The sequence below is a fragment of the Symphalangus syndactylus genome, chromosome 1, assembly GCF_028878055.3.
Source record: "Symphalangus syndactylus isolate Jambi chromosome 1, NHGRI_mSymSyn1-v2.1_pri, whole genome shotgun sequence".
NCBI lineage: Eukaryota > Metazoa > Chordata > Mammalia > Primates > Hylobatidae > Symphalangus > Symphalangus syndactylus.
The window spans coordinates 78714838-78736196 of NC_072423.2; the positions used below are offsets into that span (position 1 = coordinate 78714838).

Consider the following 21359-nt stretch of genomic DNA (forward strand, 5'->3'; position numbering starts at 1 on the left):
CAAAAATGAATTATTTATTTCATTGGAGAGATATTTTAAGATGCTAATGGTAATCCTTAGGAGTAGACTCTGAGGGCTGTTACAGAAGAATCTTTGCAAAGTAAACTTGCTACAGAAATAGCAAGAAAAAAGGAAAAATGTTAGGTGTAGCCAGAAAGATTCCCAAATCATACCACAATTCTCAAATGTAACCTCTTTTTACATTCTCCTTTTTAAAGATAAAATAAGGAAAATCCTTCTTTCTACATGTTTACCAAGACATTTTGTCCTTAGGTTTAAATTAAACTGTATTTAAACTGCAAAAAGTAAGCTTCAGCTTTGATGTTAATATTGTACCATTGTCCTTCTCTGCCTAGTAATATTTTAAGACTGTTTAAAAGGAGAATGCTTTAGTGTCTGAATGGTTCTGGATTCACATTTTGAAAACATAAGGAGAACATTAGAAATAAATTATGGTGCCAGAGTTTTATTTAGTGCTTCCTCCTACTCTACCTACAGAGTAGAGCTGCTTCAATATAGTGGGTGTGGAAAGTGAGAGTCAACACAAAGTTACATATGATCCATCTATTTAGACTGTTCCACCATGAGAAACCACTAAAGGAAAACACAGATATAATTTCCACAGTCAAGAAAAGATACAGAAATCCATTATGTGATTCAACTGGGTCCCTATGATATTTAATAGGCCTGGCCAAATACCAACTGTGGATAACTAGTCAGTACCTACTGTTTTTGATATAATCTGTGTAAATAATAAAAACACTACTTAAAGAATTTTTGTGTATGAGAAATCAAGCCAATATATAATTTTTAATACTTCATAATGTTCTTGTAAATGAAAAGGATTATTAAAAGCCTTTAGAAATCTCTTAACTTTAGATATCTGTGTTCAGAATCTATCTCCTGAAGAGTTATAAAGGTGTTTTCACTATCTACACAGGTTTTTGGAGATGGGTGTGTGTTGGTGGCAGGTGGAGTGATAATAAATATGGTTGTGTTGGGCTTCTGGTTTAAATTTAGCCAAGGAGGTAATCTATCTAAAACAAAACGAAACAGAACACTACACACAAAACTGATTTATACTATTTCCCATGACTATTGTTCACAAACACACATGTGCCTGCTCTGTCATAAGATCCCGAGGCCTGGTATGATGCCACCCTTGGAAAATAAGTATTTCATCTCCCGATCAGGGAAATGCCTGAGTTAGTTCTTTCTACCCCAAATGATCACAGGGCGCTCTGGGATCTTTGCTCTAGGTCAAGTGTGTTTTGTAGTAAGACATCCGACTATAGTTCTTAGCACCACAACTACTCACTCTTCCTTGTGGACACGGCCTCCAGGACTGGCTCTTCAGGGAAAGAGGGAGACACGCTGCTGCTGCTGGTCGACTTGTGCAGCGTTTCTTCCTGAGCAAAGTACAGGTGGAGAAATCCACTTCTTAGACATTTGTGCTCTAGTGCTACTTAATAACATTTTATTATTAAACAGTTATTTTAACATGAGGCACCAAAGTATGTCAAAGGTTCAAGGCAAGCAGAAGACAAACTAGAAGGGGTTTCAAACAAGACAGGTCTGGGTTTGTGCCTTGGCTCTGCCCTGATTAGAGTGATGTGAAACTGAGCATGCTTCTTTCTGTTTTTTGGAGACAGGGTCTCACTCTGTTGCTCTGGTGCAGTGCAGTGGTGTGATCTTGGCTCACTGAAGCTTCTACCTTCTGGGCCCAAGTGATCCTCCCACCTCAGACTCCAATAGCCAGGATCACAGGTGTGCACTTCCACACCCAGCTAATTTTTAAATTTTTTGTAGAGACAGGGTCTTCCTAAGTTGCCCAGCTGGCCTTGAGCTCAAGCGATCCTCCCACCTGAGCCTCTCAAAGTGCTGGGGTAACAGGTGTGAGCCGCTGCACCTGGCCTGAGCATGTTTCTTATCTTAGTTTCCTCATTGTGAAAGAGGGTATTTAATATCACTTTTTCCATAGGGTTATTGGAAAGATTAAATGAGGTAATGCATTCAAAATGCTTAACACATTACCTGGCACACAATAAAAACAGTGGTTAATATTATTAGGGAAACATTTAATACATTTATAAAAGTAATACATTGTGAGCCCCATGGGAGCAGATGCTGGGTCTGTCTTGTTCACTGATGTATGTCCAGTACCAAACCCATCACTTAGTAAGTAATGAGTGTTTGTTGAATAAATGGATGAAAAAATAAACATTTCATGAAATGTCATATGAGTCTAGAAAAATGTCTACATTGTGGGCCAGGTACGGTGGCTCGCACCTATAATCCCAGCACTTTGGGAGGCCAAGACGGGGTCAGGAGTTTGAGATCAGCCTGGCCAGCATGGTGAAACCTCATCTCTACTAAAAATATAAAAATGAGCCAGGCGTGGTGGCACGCACCTGAGGTCCCAGCTACTTGGGAGGCTGAGGCAGGAGAATCGCTTGACCCGGGGAGGCAGCGGTTGTAGTGAGCTGAGATCGTGCCACTGCACTCCAGCCTGGGTAACAGAGTGATACTCCGTCTCAGAAAAAAAAAAAAAGAAAAAGAAAAAGAAAAATGTCTACATCGTGCCAAATAAAATTAAAATTCTTATTACCAGTGAGAAGAGATCCTAACTTGTTTTAGACTAAACAAAAATAAAGTATAATATTTATTCCTGAAATATTTACTAAATACTATGTGAGATAAACATTTACTCGTAATTTCTAGTTAGTATCTATAGATATATATATATTTTTGAGACGGAGTCTCACTCTGTTGCCCAGGCTGGAGTGCAGTGGCACAATCTCAGCTCACTGCAACCTCCGCCTCCTGGGTTCAAACGATTCTCCTGCCTCAGCCTCCTGAGTAACTGGAATTATAGGTGAGTGCCACCACGCCCGGCTAATTTTTGTATTTTTTTTGTGTGTAGAGATGGCGTTTCACCATGTTGGTCAGGCTGGTCTTGAACTCCTGACCTAATGATCCGCCCACCTCGGCCTCTCAAAGTGCTGGGATTACAGGCATGAGCCACCACGCCCAGCCTACAGACATTTTTAAATACAAAAGAAAGAAAATTAGGCAAATATATTCACTCAAGACTACGTGAGATAGTGAAAATTTTTTGATGTTCTTAGCTAAAATGACTTAAAATTTTTTAATTTAAAAAATTTTTGTTTTATTTTTAAGTTCTGGGATACATGTGCAGGATGTGCGGGTTTGTTACATAGGTAAACGTGTGCCATGGTGGTTTGCTGCACCCATCAACCCATCACATAGGTATTAAGCCCAGCATAAAGTAACTTTTAAGAATTCGCTGTTCACCAAAAACTGGCCTCACCTAAAACCTACTGCTGAAATCATTAGTTTCAAGTAAGCTACAATACAAAGTGTCTGGTCAAAGAAAAGGGGAAAAAAAAGGCCATGTAAACCACATAGTTCAAACAAAAAAGGGTGGGCTGGGCGAGGCTGGGCACCCAGGCTGGGCGAGGTGGCTCACGCCTGTAATCCCAGCACTTTGGGAGGCCAAGGCAGGCAGATGACTTGAGGTCAGGGGCTTGAGACCAGCCTGGCCAACATGGTGAAATCCTGTCTCTACTAAAAATACCAAAATTAGCTGGATGATGGCAGGCACCCGTAATCCCAGCTACTTGGGAGGCTGAGGCATGAGAATCACTTGAACCCGGGAGGCGGAGGTTGCAGTGAGCCAGGATCGCGCCACTGCACTCCAGCCTGGACGACAGAGCAAGACTCTGTCTCAAAAAACAAAAACCAAAAAAACCAAAAAAGGTTTAAACAGTGACCTCCACACTTTTGGGACTTATCATGAAGACCAAATCAAGCACTGTAAGCAAAGCCTCTATCCCAGATACGATGTAGGTCAGTCATACTAATCTCCAAAAAACCTAGCATGCAATTAGAACAATCTTTTTCTGTTTACAGAAGGTCAGAAAGAGATAAAAGCAGAGAGTATCTCTTAGGAAAAGGAACAAAGGAGTCATATACAGTACTTCCCAGGTAATTATCTGCTGAGGAGTCATACACAATACTTCCCAAATAATTATCTGCTACCCTGATTAAAACAGCAGAAACCATCTCTGTGCCTCACACACTTCAGCTCACCTTCGCTAGAAATATTTTTAAAGTCGGCTGGGCGCAGTGGCTCACGCCTCTAATCCCAGCACTTTGGGAGGCTGAGGTGGGCGGATCACGAGGTCAGGAGTTGGAGACCAGCCTGACCAACATGGAGAAACTGTGTCTCTACTAAAAATACAAAATAAGCTGGGTGTGGTGGCACACGCCAGTAATCCCAGCTACTCAGGAGGCTGAGGCAGGAGAATCACTTGAACCCGGGAGGTGGAGGTTGCGGTGAGCTGAGATCATGAAACTGCCACTGCACTCCAGCCTGGTCAGGAAGAGTGAAACTCCATCTCAAAAGGAAAAAAAAAAAAAAGAAATATTTTTAAAGTCTAATTTTATACGTTGTTACCTTTGTTAGTGTTAAGGGAGAATTAGATCATGTTTATTTACTCCAGGGTGGAAACCAGTTAGAGTTAAATTCTGTATAATGAAAATATCATACTTAATTCTGTAAGAAAACTATCTCTGAGAAAAAGTGGCCTATAAATAAGTAAATCGGTCAGAATGAAGTCTTTTATAAGCAAATTAAAAAGATCAATAATTTTATGACCACAAATGTTAAAATTCTAAAGAAAACTGAAAACATGAGAAAGCATAATAATCTGTATCTGAAGAGGTGGAGCCAGAGCACACTACTGCAGTCCAGCACTGGCCACACTTCCACTCAGCTCAAAGAATGGCAACATCTAGCCATACATGCGATGTGGTCCTCTCATGTTTCCTTTATATTTCATGTCCTTTTTAAGTACATATTGAGCTCCAAAACATGGAGAGCAGTAGAGGGAAGCTTGGCTGGAAGGGGCTCTTTTCTCTCATTCAGACTTTATTCTCAGTGAAGTCCTATGAAATCTCAAAGTTGGATTTTTCCACCACTGCATCTGATCTTTAAAATGACTACTCAATGTTTGATGGTCCTGAAAATCCTTTGAAGAAACAAAGCAACTTAATCAAGAGGCTTCACTATGCCCAAATGAGCCAGTTCCACTCTAATCAGTCAGAAGAACCTGGGTGCATAACTCAGCATTTCTCAGAATCTTTTTTATCTAGAAAATGTGGTTGGGTGAAATATTCTTTATAGTCCTCTCCAGGTCAAAAATGTAAATCAAAACTAAGTGTCTTTCCTGCCAGGCACAGTAGTTCGCCCCTGCATTCCCAGCACTTTGGGAGGCTGAGGCCAGAGGATCGCTTAAGCCCAGGAGTTTGAGACTAGCCTAAGCAACAAGGTGAGAGTTCGTCTCTACAAAAAATAATAATAAAAAAATAGCCAGGTGTGGTGGTGCACGCCTATGGTCCTAGCTACTTGGGAGGCTGAGACAGGAGATCCCCTGAGACCAAGAGGTCGAGGCTGCAATGAGCTGTGTTCGCACCACTGCACTGTGGCCTGAGTGACAGAGTGAGACCCTGTCTCGAAAATAAAAGTCTAAGAAAGTCTTTCCTGAATCTCCCTTTTAAAGTAACACTAAAAATTTGCAGATACGGTTCTAGGGAAATTAACATTTCAGTTTAGGTGAATTTAAAGGTAACATTTTGATTTTTAAAATCTTTTTATTTATTATTATTATTTTGAGACCAAGTCTTGCTCATTCACCCAGGCTGGAGTGCAGTGGTGTGATGTCAGATCACTGCAATTTCCACCTCTTGGGTTCAAGCGATTCTCCTGCCTCAGCCTCCCAAGTAGCTGGGATTATTGGCAAGCGTCACCATGCCTGGCTAATTTATATATATATTTTTAGTAAAGATGGTGTTTTGCCATGTTGGCCAGCCTGTTCTCAAACTCCTGACCTCAAGTGATCCTCCTGCCTTGCACTCCCAAAGTGCTGGGATTACAGATGTGAGTCACTACGCCCAGCCACATTCTGATTTTTTAAAATCCTAATAATGCTGAATACTTTCATTTCATGCTTACTCTTTATATATATAAATTATATATACTATAGTATATATAATATATACTACATATATAATATATACTATAGTATATATTCTATAGTATATATAATATATATTCTATAGTATACATAGTATATATTATATATAGTATATAATATACTGTATATATAGTATATATTATATATTATATAGTATAATATATTATATAGTATATATTTGTATATACTATATATTTATATATAGTATATATAATATACATTATATATTATATATTTATATATATAATATAATATAATATAATTATATATACACACATACACACTTTACGAGATCTCATGAGACTCTTATAGATGCAACTGAGGCAAAAGTAAGCACATTTGGAGTACTAGATTTTGGCACTCACAGGGTGCATTCTCTATTTAAAAAGCATATACTCAAGATTTAAAAATAACACAAGAAAACCACATAATATATTCAGTTTTTATGTTCATTAATTAACTAGTTAATTAGAGACAGGTTCTCACTCTGTTGCCCAGGCTGGAGTGCAGTTGTGCAATCATGGCTCACTGCAGCCTTGACCTCCAGGGCTCAAGTGATCTTCCCATCTCCACCTTCCAAGTAGCTGGGACTACAGACATGTACCACCATGCCCAGCTAACTTTTAAAAAACATTTGTTGTAGAGACAGGGTCTTGCTATGTTGCCCAGGCTGGTCTCAAACTCCTTAGCCTCAAGTGATCCTCCTGCCTTGGCCTCCAAAAGTACTAGGATTACAGACATAATCCTATACTGGCCACCATGTGTGGCCAGTATATTAATTTTTTAAAAATGCTTTTGCAAAAAGGAAATAACTAAGGTTTGACATTAGAATCTGATGTACCTTGATTACATGTACCAATGCACATACAATATACTGAAATGTTACAGATATAAAGAATTGTTTTAAATTTTACTTTGCTGCCCCAGAAGTGTTAATGGCCCACTGTCCCTGAATACCCACAACAGGCAGCTGCACACAATTTTCTGATTGCTTAAAACGAATCTTCTCCAGGATTAGTTCTTGCCCCAGAGGAATCACACTAACCTCTGCTAGCCTATCTTGGGTAACTTAGACACTCAGAAGGAGAGCCAGGGAACTTTTAACAGTCAGATCTCCTGAGAGAAGGGTGTGTGAGTACACACGTGTGTGCATATGTGTGGGTACATGCATGTGTGTGTACAGACTCCTGTTTGCTGCGTATCCTCTCGTGTCTATTCCAACTGCCTAATCACTTTTTGCTTATCTGGGGAATTCTGATGGGTCTCTGACATTTCTAGAACATCAGTCTCTTCTACTGCCTGGCCTGCTTCCCGAAATCTGCTTGTGTTTTTCGTCTGATCTCAGAGGCTGGCTGATCCTCACTGAGTTAGGGCTTCTCTAGCTCAGAACCATGGCTGCAGGAAAGCCTCCCGCACTGCTGCTTTGCTCCAGGGTCCGCTGGTGCCGAATACTGCCAGAGTATAGTTTCAGGGGCCAGTCTGGGCACGTAACTCACTTAACAGGAATGGAAATCTTCCTCCTTCTGAAAAGAGGTTCAAGGAGGGCTCAGACACAGCTCCTTTGCTTAGCTTTCCTACTGGAAGCTTTGATATGGCTACAATCAAAACTCATCTTTCAGTAAAAAAAAAAAAAAAAGTTACCAAGATAGGCTTGCAAAGGTTATTAAAGATAACAAGAGACACTGAAGTTAGGTTTCCAGGAACTGAAAAAAAGAGTGATGGAAAGAAGGTCTGGGTGTGGGGGGTCTAATTTTATAGGGGATCTGTGACTAAAACACTGTATGGCTTTTCTAACTCAGTTTCTACCTGGCTAGGGGCTCAGTTTTCTCAATGAAAAGTAATGATGCTGGACAAAATTTCTAAGGCCCCTTCCAGTTAAAAAAATACTGGTTTCATTTTTTTTTTGGACACTAGAGTCTTGCTCTTCAAGAGATTCTCATGTCTCAGCCTCCCAAAGAGCTGGGATTACAACCATGCACCACCATGCCTAGCTAATTTTTGTATTTTTAGTAGAGATGGGGTTTCACTATGTTGGCCAGGCTGGTCTTGAACTTCTGGCTTTAAGTGATCCGTCCGCCTCGGCCTCCCAGTGCTGGGATTACAGGTGTGAGCCACCAAGCCCAGCCTTTGTTCTTTTCTTTAATTCAGGCATTCTCATGTACCATGAGAATACTAGCAAGTTCATGAGATACATGGACTTCAGAGTTAGACAGACTTGGGTTTCAAATCTAACTTTATCATTTACTAACTCTTTGAACTTAGGCAACAATTTCATGTGCCTGTTCTCTTATCTTCTTCTTTTTTTGGAGACAGTCTTGCTCTGTCACCCCTGTTGGAGTGCAATGACACAATCTTGGCTCACTGCAACCTCCACCTCTGGAGTTCAAGTGATTCCCATGCCTCAGCCTCCCGAGTAGCTGGGATTACAGGTGTGCACCACCACACCGGGCTAATTTTTTTCTTTTTAGTAGAGATGGGGTTTTGCCATGTTGGCCAGGCTGGTCTTGAACGCCTGACCTCAAGTGATCTGCCCGCCTTGGCCTCCCAAAGTGCTGGGATTATAGGTGGGAGCTATCATGCATGGCCAGTTTTCTTATCTTTTATACAAGGATCATAGCTGCTATCTATGGTCTTTGTGAAGACAAACTGATTTATATCTAAAGTCTAACAGAGGCTGGGCATGGTGGCTCATGCCTGTAATCCTAGCACTTTGGGAGGCTGAGGCAAGAGGAATGCTTGAGACTGGGAGTTCAAGACCCCTGTCTCTATAAAAAAATAAAAACAAACAACTAAAAACCCCAGCAACAATGAAAGTCTAACACAGGGTTAGCTCAATACAAAATAACCATTATAGCGACACCATGCCCAGTGTTTTGTTTTGTTTTGTTTTGTTTTGTTTTGTTTTTGAGACAGGGTCTTACTCCACCACCCAGGCTGGAGTGTAGTGGTACAATCACAGCTCACTGCAGCCTTGACCTCCTGGGCTTAGGTGATCCTCCCACCTCAGCCTCCCAAGTAGCTGCAATTACAGGGATGTGCCACCATGCCAGACTAAGTTCTTGTATTTTTAGTAAAAGTGGGGTTTTGCCATGTTGCCCAGGCTGGTCTTGAACTCCTGGGCTCAAGTGATCCACCTGCCTCAGCCTCTCAAAGTGCTGGGATTACAGGTGTGAGTCACTGTGGTTGGTCTTTTTTTGGGGGGGGGACTTGCTCTGTCACCCAGGCTGGAGTGCAGTGGCAATGATTATAGCTCACCAGCCTTGAACTCCTGGGCTCAAGTGATCCTCCTGTCTCAGCCTTCCAGTAGCTAGGACTACAGGTGGGCACCAAATGAAGTCTCACTCTGTCGCCCAGGCTGCAGTGCAGTGGCGTGACCTTGGCTCACTGCAACCTCCACCTCCCGGGTTCAAGCAATTCTCCTGCCTCAGTCTCCCAAGTAGCTGGGATTACAGGCATGCACCACAAGCCTGGCTATTTTTTGTATTTTTAGTAGAGATGGGGTTTTGCCATGTTGGCCAGGCTGGTCTTGAACTCCTGAACTCAAGTGATCCACTCACCTTGGCCTCCCAAAGTACTGGGATTACAGGCGTGAGTCACCATGCCCAGCCAAATTTTTTTGTAGAGATGGGGGTCTTGCTATGTTGCTCAGGCTGGCCTCAAACTCCTGATCTCGAACTATCTGACTGGCTTGGCCTCCCAGAGTGCTGGGATTATAGCTGTGTGCCAACCACCTGGCTCATTATAGCTTTCTTTAAGGCACTTAGCAATATGTATCAAAAGCTACACAAATGTGCATTCTTTCACCCAGAAAATTCAGTTCTGGCAAAAAAAAAAAAAAATTGAGAAAGAAACAAAAGCAAAAATATAACAATGTTCACATAGTGTTGCTCTTTATAATGGTAGAAAACTGGAAACAGCCTAAATGTTAAAAAATAGAGGACTGAGTAAATAAAATACAGTAGGTTATTACTGTGGAACACCACACAGCTATCAGGCATCATGTTGGAAAAGGACATTTAATCAAATGGAAATTGCTCATATTTTGTTAATTAAAAAGCAAGTCAGTGTCTTTGTTCTTAAAAGAATTAAGGAGTTTTTTCTTTTTATATAGAACAGTTGAGTTTGTAATAGATAATGTAAATAATTAACATCATTCTAATTTCATGAGTATTTGATCTACAATTATATATTAACTGATTACAAAGAAATTCAGAACTAAATAACGGTTATTTAAGCAGTAAACTGTTCTGTGTGATAATTTGGACCCACATTTAAGTTAACCCCCAAAGACAGCAATGGGTGGTAAGAAATTTCTGGTGGATAATGTCATCAAATGAAAACTCTGCAGGGGAGCACAGGTGATATCGTGGAATGGTAGAAGATATCTCTTAAAAGAATATGGAGCTTCTATGGAAAAGGAGATTAAATAAGATCACGTATATATACAGTTTACCATATAGTAGGTATTATGGTGGCTAGAAAGCATTTATTAAAATGTAAAACAAACAAACCAAAAAAACCCCACAAAAACCAAAAACATTGCTAGAATGAGTCTTGATAAGTTAACAGGTGAAATTTACATACACGTGACAGCATTTCCTATATCAAGAGTGAATAAAGTGTTCAGTTTACAGTTGGAAGTGTCACTGCTTCTCTTCAAGGGGAAGTTCTGGTGTCTCCTTCAATTGTTTTGTGGGCTTCATTACAGAGGGTGGGCAAAGAGGCTCATGCAAGGGGCAGCAGAGGCAAGTGGACTCCACTACTGAGTTCAGTGCCAGCTGGGTACTGACTCAGCAGTGGGCCACTCCCTCTTGGAATGGAAAAGAAATTTCACATTGCTCTATGAAGCCTTCAGGAGGCCCTGAAGGATGGGAAGGGTGGGGGATGGTGGGTGGGGAAGGTCTAGTCCCCATCTCCATTTCTAGCTGATTGACACTGTACTTCTGTGTAAGTCTGGTATGAAGATAAAGTTTTGGCACTTAAAAACATGTTTGGGCCCAGGTGCAGTGGCTCATGCTTGTAATCCCAGCACTTTGGGAGGCCGAGGTGGGCAGTTCACCTGAGGTCAGAAGTTCGAGACCAGTCTGGCCAACATGGTGAAAACCTGTCTCTACTAATAATACAAAAATTAGCCAAGTGTGGTGGTGGGCACCTGTAATCCCAGCTACTCGGGAGGCTGAAGCAGAATTGCTTGAACCTGGGAGGCGGAGGATGCAGTGAGCAGAGGTCGCTCCGCTGTGTTCCAGCCTTGGCGATGGAGTGAGGCTCCATCTCAAAAAGACCCCCCAAAAAACATGTTTGGAAGCCAGCCATTAAATTTGAGGAAGAGAGGGAAAATGGGGAAGTAGGTTATACAACTGAGAGGCAGGAAGAAAAAGAATAAAGTCAACCTTTTTGAGACTGCCCTTTGTTCTCTACTGTCTACAGCCCTGAGTCTTCACTTGGTCTTTGCTCATGGTGCAACGTCAGCCAGGAATTCACTAGACAAGTCAGCAGAGTCACTAGATGCCAGACATGCAGTAAGGAGCAGAGGTTTGAGTAAGACTGCATTTCTGCTCTTGCGAAGGCACGGGAGAAATACATCAACATGCTGTGGCACAGCCTGGCTCACATCCCACAACAAAATGGAACGCCCTCTGCCATCTTTTATACTCATTCTAAAACCTAAGTCCTACTACTCTTCCATGTGGCTTCTCCAGCCTTTTCAGTCCCTGTGGTGTTTACTCACTCACTGAACTGACCTCTGCCATCTCTGGACTTCTGTAGTGTCCAGTCACATTCTACATACCCTAAGACAGTGTCTGGAAGACACTGTGCTCACTAAGCACTTGGAATGATTCTTAGGTATGTTTTTTATATTCTATTTAAATTATAAACAAGAGGAGGGCAGAGACCATCATATTTCTCTCTATACCTTTACTACTTACTGAAGGTATTCAATAAATATTTGGCTGGAAAAAATGGAGTGGTACTGGGAAAAAAAAAGAAGTTGGTGAAAAGAATAGAAGAGTTTAAAAATGCACTAAAAAGTAAGGAACAAAAAATTACTATAAAATGTGAACGAAAAAAAAAACCCTGTAATGTGATATGGGGTGTATTTAACAGTCTCCGTATTTGTGGCCATCTGTAAGACAGCAAATATGACCAGAGGTAAGTCAATCTTGGTTTAGGAATAGATAGAATTCCTCAACATCTTTTCCAGTTTCATGCTTCTGGAGCAAAACTACCATGTTTTGGAACTGGAAGAGACCTAGAGATCACAGAATCAGCTCCTCTCATCAAAGGGAGAATATGCTGATGGCTGGCAAGATCAAGTGTCCATTCCAGCACCCAGTCCATATACCCTGAGCGGGCCTAGGGCAGGTGCCACATAGAGAACTGTCTTTACTAATTCACACTGTAAGGAAACACAGTTGGAGTTTCCAGGTGTTCATTCACGCCTATATAAATGTCAGTTCATTAAATGGCTTTAGCACAGAGCTTCTTCTGAGCTGGCTTTAACCAGTTGATGATCTGAAATTAGCTAATGTTAATAGAGTGTTTTAGAATAAACACAATTCGTCTACCACGGTTAAAGAGAACTACTGTCTCATCAATAGAAAGTTTATTAAAACTTTGATTAATATAAACCTAAAACTTGAAACAGTTGATTAACAATAAAGACTTTGGTTTATCTGTGTTTTCTAAATGTTAACATACGAATACATTTAGAAGTTTTCGGCTGGGCGTGGTGGTCACGCCTGTAATCTCAGCTCTTTGGGAGGCTGAGGCAGGTGGATCACTTGAGGTCAGGAGTTTGAGACCAGCCTAGCCAACGTGGTGAAACCCCATCTCTAATAAAAATATAAAAAAATTAGCTGGGCATGGTGGCAGGCACCTGTAATCCCAGTTACTCGGGAGGCTGAGACAGGAGAACCGCTTGAACCTGGGAGGTCGAGTTTGCAGTGAGCAGAGATTGGGCCATTGTACTACAGCCTGGGTGGCAGAGCGAGACTCTGTCTCAAAAAAAAAAAAAAAAAAAAAAAAAAAAAAAAAAAATATATATATATATATATAAAAGAATTTCAAAACTTCTAAATATATATATATATAAAAAAGGAATTATATATATATTTAAAAAGGAACACAAGGCATTCCCACATTTAATACCTTTGCTCTTCCCTTATACTTAAAAACATAAATTTTAGATTGAAGAGGAAGAGAGGAATATGCTTATTTCCATACCCTTGTCTAAGATCATTCACTCTGTTCCATAAATCTTTGAGATTTCTACCACCACTGACTTAAGAACTATGACTCATCCAGATTTAAACCAGTAGCTAGTGACAAAAGTCAGAGGTAGCTGGAATCCAGATCTCACATTTCTCTTTCTGGCAATTTATTGCTTGCTTCCTGTTCTAACTGATGAAAATGGCCTGTCTTTGATTAAGAAGAGCGTGCCTAGCAAATCATCTCAAGATGTGGATTTGGGGCATTACCACTTTATCTTCAAAAAGAGGACCACAAAGAAGGTTATAGAGGCTGCAAATTTATCTGACCATGCCTTGCGGTGTAGTCTTACCTCATGAGGTAATGAAAGAGGACTAGAAAAGGAGTTAAAAGTAGGCCTGTGGGGGTGCAGGAAGGTAGTTCCTGGCAGCTGCAGATTGGTGCCACCCAACCAAACTCTCTGTGAAGGGACTATGATCTGTGTAGCCATGGTCACAGAGGTTCCTGGGCCCTTGAGTGTCATGACTGAGAAACTGAGTTCTTCATTTATTTGATTTTAATATAACTTAAATTTAAATAGCCACATGTGGGAGTGGCTACCGAATTGGAGCTCTATCTAGATATCTGAGCTAGATGCTTTTAAAATGTAAATCACTGTTCTTATAGGTTAGTATGAATTTATCTAAATATTTGAGTGTCTACTGAGTGTTAGAAACTGGTGATATAAAGTAAATTCAGCATGGTTCCTCCTCTCAGGGAACATGTACTCTGGTGGGACAGAGAAATAAGTGAATAATTACGTGACAGGGTGTTAAAGTGTTCCAGTGAAACAGAGGGATGAGTGGGTTATGATAGAATCACAGAGAAGGGGTCCTGGCAGGCTAATGGTATCCAGGAGACTTCCTAAGACAAAGCGAGGCCATGCTGACTCTGACAAGGACGGGAGGGGCAGACCGCAGACACAGCTAAGCACCAAGCTGAGCACCGATGGGCTGTGCAGGAAGAGTGAACAGCTGTGCGTGGCTGAGGCATAAACCAGAGACAGGGAAGGTGTGACATTAGACCAGAAGTGTCTGCAGGCGTGTGAACAGGGGATGCAAATTTTATTCTGTAAGTGCCAGGGAGCCTTCCGAAAGTTTTAAGCAGGAGTTACAAAGAGCAGTGAGTGCAAGATGGAATTTGGGGAGCCAAGAAGAAAAGTCAGATAGACTGAAGAGACAGTGAGAAAGAGAGACCAACTGACGTTAGTTAATACGAATATTTCTTATTGTTATTAGTGTTTGAAAAACCTTTAGTAGCAAAATTATTATTGGTATTGCTTGGAATGGGGTGGAGACCGATGAGAGGAGAATTAAAGAATAATTCCTCAGATTCTACCTTGGATGGAGCCAGCAACTAGGATAGCAAGCAGAAGATGAGAAGCTAGGGGGTATGTGTGCATGCACACAGGTGTGTGTATGTGCACGTGTGTAGCTAGCGTGTGAAGCTGGGGTGTGTATGTGTGTGTGTAGCTAGGGTGTGTGCACGCACGCATGTGTAGCTAGGGGAGGTGTGTATGAAGCTAGAATATGTGTGCGCGCATGTGTGCGTGTAGCTAGGGTGTGTGTGTGAAGCTAGGGTGTGTATGTGTGTGTGTAGCTAGAGTGTGTGTGTGTGTGTGTGCATGCATATGTAGCTAGGGTAGGTATGTGTGTTTGATTTGGCAAGTGGGTGAGGGAGAAGGGAGGGAAGAAGAGAATTTCATTTTACCTAAGTTGATTTTGAGGAAGGGCAGTGGAGACTCAGCAGGCAATGACATATACAATACTGACATCGCAGATGGGGGCTTGAGATGGATGTGGGAAGCATTAGCATATAGGTGGATGTTGATATCAGGAAGGATACGAGATCTTTCCCCCTCCACAAAGAGCAGTAGGTGGATGATGAAATCTGGAGAATACTATTAGAATTTTCTTTTTTGGAGTTTTGTCTGTTGGTATTACTATTACAGAAAGAATAATCCTAAGTATGAGTGTGTGTATGTGTGTGTGGATTTTAGAAGGAGAAGAATCTATGCAAAATGTTTTCCTTAACTTTATTTTTTTGTTCCCCAAACAAACGGGAAGATATTAAGGTAATATAAGTTGGAAAACTGTTGACTTGTTTTAACCCTACTTATAATTTAAGACTACGTGTGTGTGTGTGTGTGTGTGTGTGTGTGTGTGTGTATGTATTTTTGTTCTTTTTCTTTTCTTTTTTATTTTTGAGACAGAGTCTCACTCTGTTGCCCAGGCTGGAATGCAGTGGCGCAATCACAGCTCACTGCAGACTCGAACTCCTGGGCTCAAGGAATCCTCCTGCCTTAGCCTTCCAACTAGCTGGGACCAGAGGTATGCGCTACTGCATGTGGCTAATTTTTTAATTTTTTGTAGAGACAGGGTCTTGCTATGTTGCCCAGGCTGGTCTCAAACTCCTGGGCTCAGAGATACTCCTGCCTTGGCCTACCAAAGTGCTGGGATTATAGACGTGAGCTAACATGCCTGACAAAAATTTTAGTGTTCTATAAATTACAGCCACTATATTGGTCTTTACTAATAGAAAGTAATCTACTATTTAATTTCCTGCAAACCAAATTAATTTTAATCCTAGCTTTATTGGTTGAAAAATGGGAAGAGATTAAGCATCAACTGAAGCAAGATAATCAGTAAACTGGGTCAGAAAGCATTAAGCACCCTCATCTTGGAGTCAAGCTGGGTGAACTGGGGCCTCACCTCAGACTCAGAGCTGTCCAGTTCGGCCAGAGTTGGGGCTTTGAGGAGCTTCTTCCGCTGTGCAGGCACCTGCTGTGCAGTACTTAACCCATTTTCTTTTGTTTGTGATGTCAAACCTCCGTTCACCATAGATGACTCCACAAGATTCTTTGTAGATTTAGGGGTAGTCACATCTGGTAAAAAAGCAAAAGCTTACCTTTTCTTGAGCCAAGAAAGGTTATCTGTGTTGGAAGCATATCAGGTAACAGAGCATTTCATACAAAAATACAGAGGCTTGATTCAGTAACACCTTGCCTATGTATAGAAAACTTTTTCTGGTTGGATATTAACTGTCAAATTCAATTAAAGGAAACTTTAAAATGAATAATTACATATTCATACTTGTAGATTAGAATTTAGACTTAAAAGGAATCCTACAGATAACTGACTCCAACTTGTTTATTTTCCAGATGAAGAAACTGGGGCTGAGCGAAGCTAGTTTACTTCACAGCCTCTAAGGATCCAGTGATGTATGGATGAAGAGAGGACACACACAAAGCCTTACCAGACACATGGCTGTAAGATCTGAAAAAGTTTTGGTTTAAAAATAAAAATGGCTAATAATCTATATTCATATAAACATATTTAATGTGAACACAAAAAGTCTGGGATACATTTCCTCTGATGAGTCTGATTTATATTATTAAGAGCTCAAATTTGGATGAGATGTCAATACAACAAATGACAGACAATGAAGCAGTCCATAGTGTGGTGTGATGGGGATGGTTTGGGTCTCTACTGCTATCTCATCTCCTTTCGTCTGTAAAATGAGGATACTAACAGACGTGGGCTTGTTGTGAGCATTAAACAGGTTAATAATTGCATATAAAATTCTGTGCCTAGTACAGGCAGTGAACAATAAATGTTAGCAATTATTGATACTGATTTTGATCTCTATTGGTAAATAAATAAACTAAGGCTCAGATGGATTCGGCCACAGTGGCACCATGGTGTCATGCCACAGCTGATCCATGAGTCTTTGTCAGTACTGACTCTGATGGCCTGCTTTTTGGTACCATAGCCTGGAATCCTCCAAGGCAAATGGAACTACTTTTCTTCAGTATTTCAAATGAAGAGTTAAAAATGGGCTAAATTTAGTAACTATAAAATTGGTGTATTTAGAAGTGAAAAAGAGCAGTTACCGCATGATGTAATTTATAGACCAGCACACTCGACTGCTCTTTGCATGTGGACAGTCTGTGAGGCTGCTGTACGTGGGGCAAAGGGCATGCTAAGTACTAAAGTGAAAAAGACTGACTGATGCTCTTTTAGAGGGGAAAGCACTGTAACTGAGGTTACTATAAAACACAAGAATGTGGCCTGGCATGGTGGCTCATGCCTGTAATCCCAGCACTTTGGGAGGCCGAGCCAGGAGGATCAATTGAGGTCAGGAGTTTGAGACCAGCCTGACCAACATGGTGAGACCCCGTCTCCACTAAAAATACAAAAATTAACCAGGCGTGGTGGTGGACGCCTGTAATCCCAGCTACTTGAGAGGCTGAGGCAGGAGAATCAAAGCGAGACTGTGTCTCAAAAAAAAGAACAACCCCCACCCCCCACCCAAGAATGTGCTGTTTACAGTAGGATGTTTCCCCCCCAGCAAGTAATATTTACACACCTTAAGTATAAGAGGTAGAGCTCCAGGAAACATTCGGTATATAAGTGTGTTCTAGTGCAGCTTTCCCTGACATTATTTATAAAAACCATGTAAATTATTTCTTATTACAAATGATATATATCCTATTTAATATTTATAATTTCTGCTCATTTTTGAAGGGTCTGAACAAGCTGGAAATAATGGAAGGAAAAGAAAAAGAAAAAAGGGAAAGAGAAGGGAGGAGGAAAGGAAAGAAGGAAGAACAGCTGTCCATTAATTATCTTTTTACATAAAATTTTTAATTGAGAACTTGACAACACATGCATTTCTTTTATTGTTACCTTCCCAGGCATTAAATAGCTAGAACAAATAAATAATTGGTGATGGTGGTGGGGAGTGCTGAAAGGGACAAAAGGAAAAAAGCAGCGAGTTTTTATACAAATTATAAAGGTAAAAATCTTAAAATAAATCTTTCAATAACAAGATAAGAGAAATAGAATTGTTGATATTTTGTAGGAATCTTCTAAAAGGAGATATAATGAGAAATAGAATTGTTGACATTTTGTGGGAATTTTCTGGGAGAAAGCACAAGTATTTCAAACACACACATCTTCCACCTTTCCTAGCCACGTTCTCACAGAGGCTCCCACCATTGACCTGGCAGCAGGTCACTTTCTAATTACTATAATTGGAGTTATCATAATAAGAGAAACACAACCAGTTTCTCATGCTGGCCCCACATTTCCAATCGACAGAGTTTCCCTAAGAACAGCACTGTATGCATACCACTGTACAGAGGAACACTCAAATAGTTTTGGCGGTTATTTATTATTTGAGACAGTCTCGCTTTGTCACTAGGCTGGGGTGCAGTGGCACGATCTCAGCTCACTGTAACCTCTGCCTCCTGGGTTCAAGCGATTCTCCTGCCTTAGTCTCCTGAGTAGCCGGGACTACAGGCACGTGCCACCATGCCCAGCTAATTTTTTTGTGTTTTTGGTAGAGTCGGGGTTTCGTCATGTTGGCCAGGATGGTCTTGATCTCCTGACCTTGTGATCCGCCTGCCTCAGCCTCCCAAAGTGCTGGGATTACAGGCATGAGACACCGCACCAGGCCCATATTTTTTTAATGTGCTGCAAAATAAATAAATAAATAAATAAATAAATACTCTATTTTTTTGCTGCAGAAAAAAATACTGTATTTTAAGACCCATGATTTTATTGCTTAAGAAATGTTTAAAGTTGTTTATGGCAGATTAAAAATTTTTAATAGTACCAGGGCACTTAAGGCTGGCAGAAAATCATAAAGATGGCATATGAACTGAATTTTAGGGAGCACTGTCAAATGACCGTGGCTGCCTTGAGTTCAGTTCATTCTCAATGCAGGGGATTTGAGAAATTGTCCAATAGCTCTCTAATTGCCTGAACCCTGTGCTATGAGATTGATCATTATTATTTTAGCTAATTGACTGAGACTACTGAAAGAAAACATCTGTACTAAATTCAAAACTTTGAGAAAAACTGAATTAATAAAAAACGGGTTATATGACAGCCAGGTTTCAAGATGATCTAAATACTTGAGTGATTTTATCTCACACCACAGTCTGGCAAAAGACTTAATTGAATTATTATTATTATTTTTTTTTTTTGAGACAGGGTCTCATTCTGTTGCCCAGGTTGGAGTGCAGTGGCACAATTATGGCTCACTGCAGCCTTGACCTCTCTGGCTCAGGCAATCCTCCTACCTCAGCCTCCCATGTAGGTGGGACTACAGGTGTGCACCACCACGCCTAGCTAATTTTTTTGTATTTTTTTTTTGTGTGTGTGTAGAGACAGGGTTTTGCCATGTTGCCCAGGCTGGTCTTATTTTAAACTCCTGGGCTTAAGCAAACCGCCCACCTTAGCCTCCCAAAGTGCTGAGATTATAGGCGTGAGCCACTGTGCCCAGAAAACATATTTTTAAGAAGTTTGATTACTTATAGTTTTCTGTTTAAATGAATAAATTATCATTTTTCCTTTAAAGTATCAAATGAGAAAAGCAAAGCCCTTGGATAGGCTTTGTATTTCTTGTACCTAACATGGCATTTCTTAAAAAAAACTGGTGATATTTATATGTAAGCAAAATATTTAAGAGGTGAAATATTTAGATATGGCTTTAGAAATCACATACCTTAGGTTTAGAACCTAAAATGCATACCCATGATATTAAATACATGTGTCTGCTGCCTTATTTAGTGTGAGGAAATGTGACTGGCATATCAATTATATATTTAATATCTGTATAGGAAAAATAAGTTATACTTACCATAAGTGATGTTGAATAAATTAAGATTTTCACTAAGAGTTAATATTTCTAAGATATACTTAAGCAGCAGAATATACTTCATTATCTTGTACTTAAGTTCAGAGTTATCATCTACACTATATGTTTACAATGTTTCTCACTAGTTTGTTCATTTTCTAACTCAGAAAATGCACTCCAATCTTTGCATTTAAGTTAGAAGAATGAATCGATCTTTTCTATTTATAATTTGGGAAATTTTAATTAATAGTTAAAATGCAACAATGAAAAACATAAAAGCAGCACAAGAAATCAAGAATGAAGCATTAGACAATCACAAAGTACACGAAGACATGAAATAAATTATAGCAAATGATAAGCAGTGAAACCAAATAAAAATTCTCTGCTACCCTTTTACACTAAGAAATTTAAGTACCAAGAGTTTTCTTTCCAAACAGAACCCATCGTGTAGGCTGCAAGAACACAGAACACACAACATACCTATAGATGAGGTGTGTGAGCATGCATACTGTCAAGATCAGCAATGTGTGCCTAATTTAGATTAGCCAATGGTCAATGAGTTTAGGCAGCCAACCACTCACTTTCTTATTACGGTCCAACTAATGGAAGCATCTCTTGTAGATACTAAAAAAAAGGTAGAGTATCTGTAATGTATATTGCCAACTTTTGGGGATTAGTAGTGACATATATATTACTATGTTTCTGCATTTATTTTCCAGACTAAATTTTTTACAAGGTCACTCTGCAAATGGCTGAAAAAATAAAAATTCCAAAAGAATAAAGAAAACAGAAAAAGCTCTTCAGTGGTCAGTCAAAAATAGTAAGTGAGTGATTGTAAAATATTACAGTCATTCCTGAGACCTACACAAATAAGCAGAAGATTTAAAAACAGTTGGAAACTAGCTTTGTAGCTGGAAGATACTCAGTAAATATTCATATACAGAATATACTAGAACTCTTTAAATATGAATTTGTATCTCAGGTATGCCAACAATTCTTTGTATCTTAAGAGGCATTCTATGGCATTTAAAAGAAAATTCCAAGAGAAAATATTTGTGCCAACATCTCATCTCATTTTATATTTAAAACAGTAGCTTCCAAAATTAAAAACTCTAACTTGCAAAATATTTTACTGGGATTAAGTTGGTTTTGAAAATTCACCTGGCTGGGTGAGGTGGCTTATGCCTGTATTCCTAGCACTTTGGGAGGCCAAGGTTGGTGAATTGCTTGAGCCCAGGAGTTCGAGAGCAGCCTGGCCAACATGGTGAAACCCTGTCTCTATTTTCTAAAATAAATAAATAAATAAAAGAAAATTCACTCATATATATTTAAAGTTTTAATTTAAAAAGGGTTGATTTTGTAGATCAAATTTAGTCATTTCACTATTAATCTCTGTTTAACAGAAGG

At 40.1% G+C, this 21359-nt stretch overlaps 1 protein-coding gene across 10 annotated transcripts in view; it reads right to left on the bottom strand.

Moving 5' to 3' along the window:
- The window catches only part of LOC129460740 (centrosomal protein of 76 kDa), a 269467-nt gene that overhangs the window by 17978 nt on the left and 230130 nt on the right, over positions 1 to 21359 (bottom strand). For all 10 annotated transcript variants that reach the window (XM_055239053.2, XM_055239056.2, XM_055239047.2 and 7 more), the window contains 2 exons: positions 16019 to 16191; positions 1319 to 1409 (listed from right to left, as the gene is read on the bottom strand). In XM_055239053.2, the coding sequence (XP_055095028.1) occupies positions 1319 to 1409; positions 16019 to 16191 (264 nt within the window). The remainder of the gene's footprint in view (positions 1 to 1318; positions 1410 to 16018; positions 16192 to 21359) is intronic.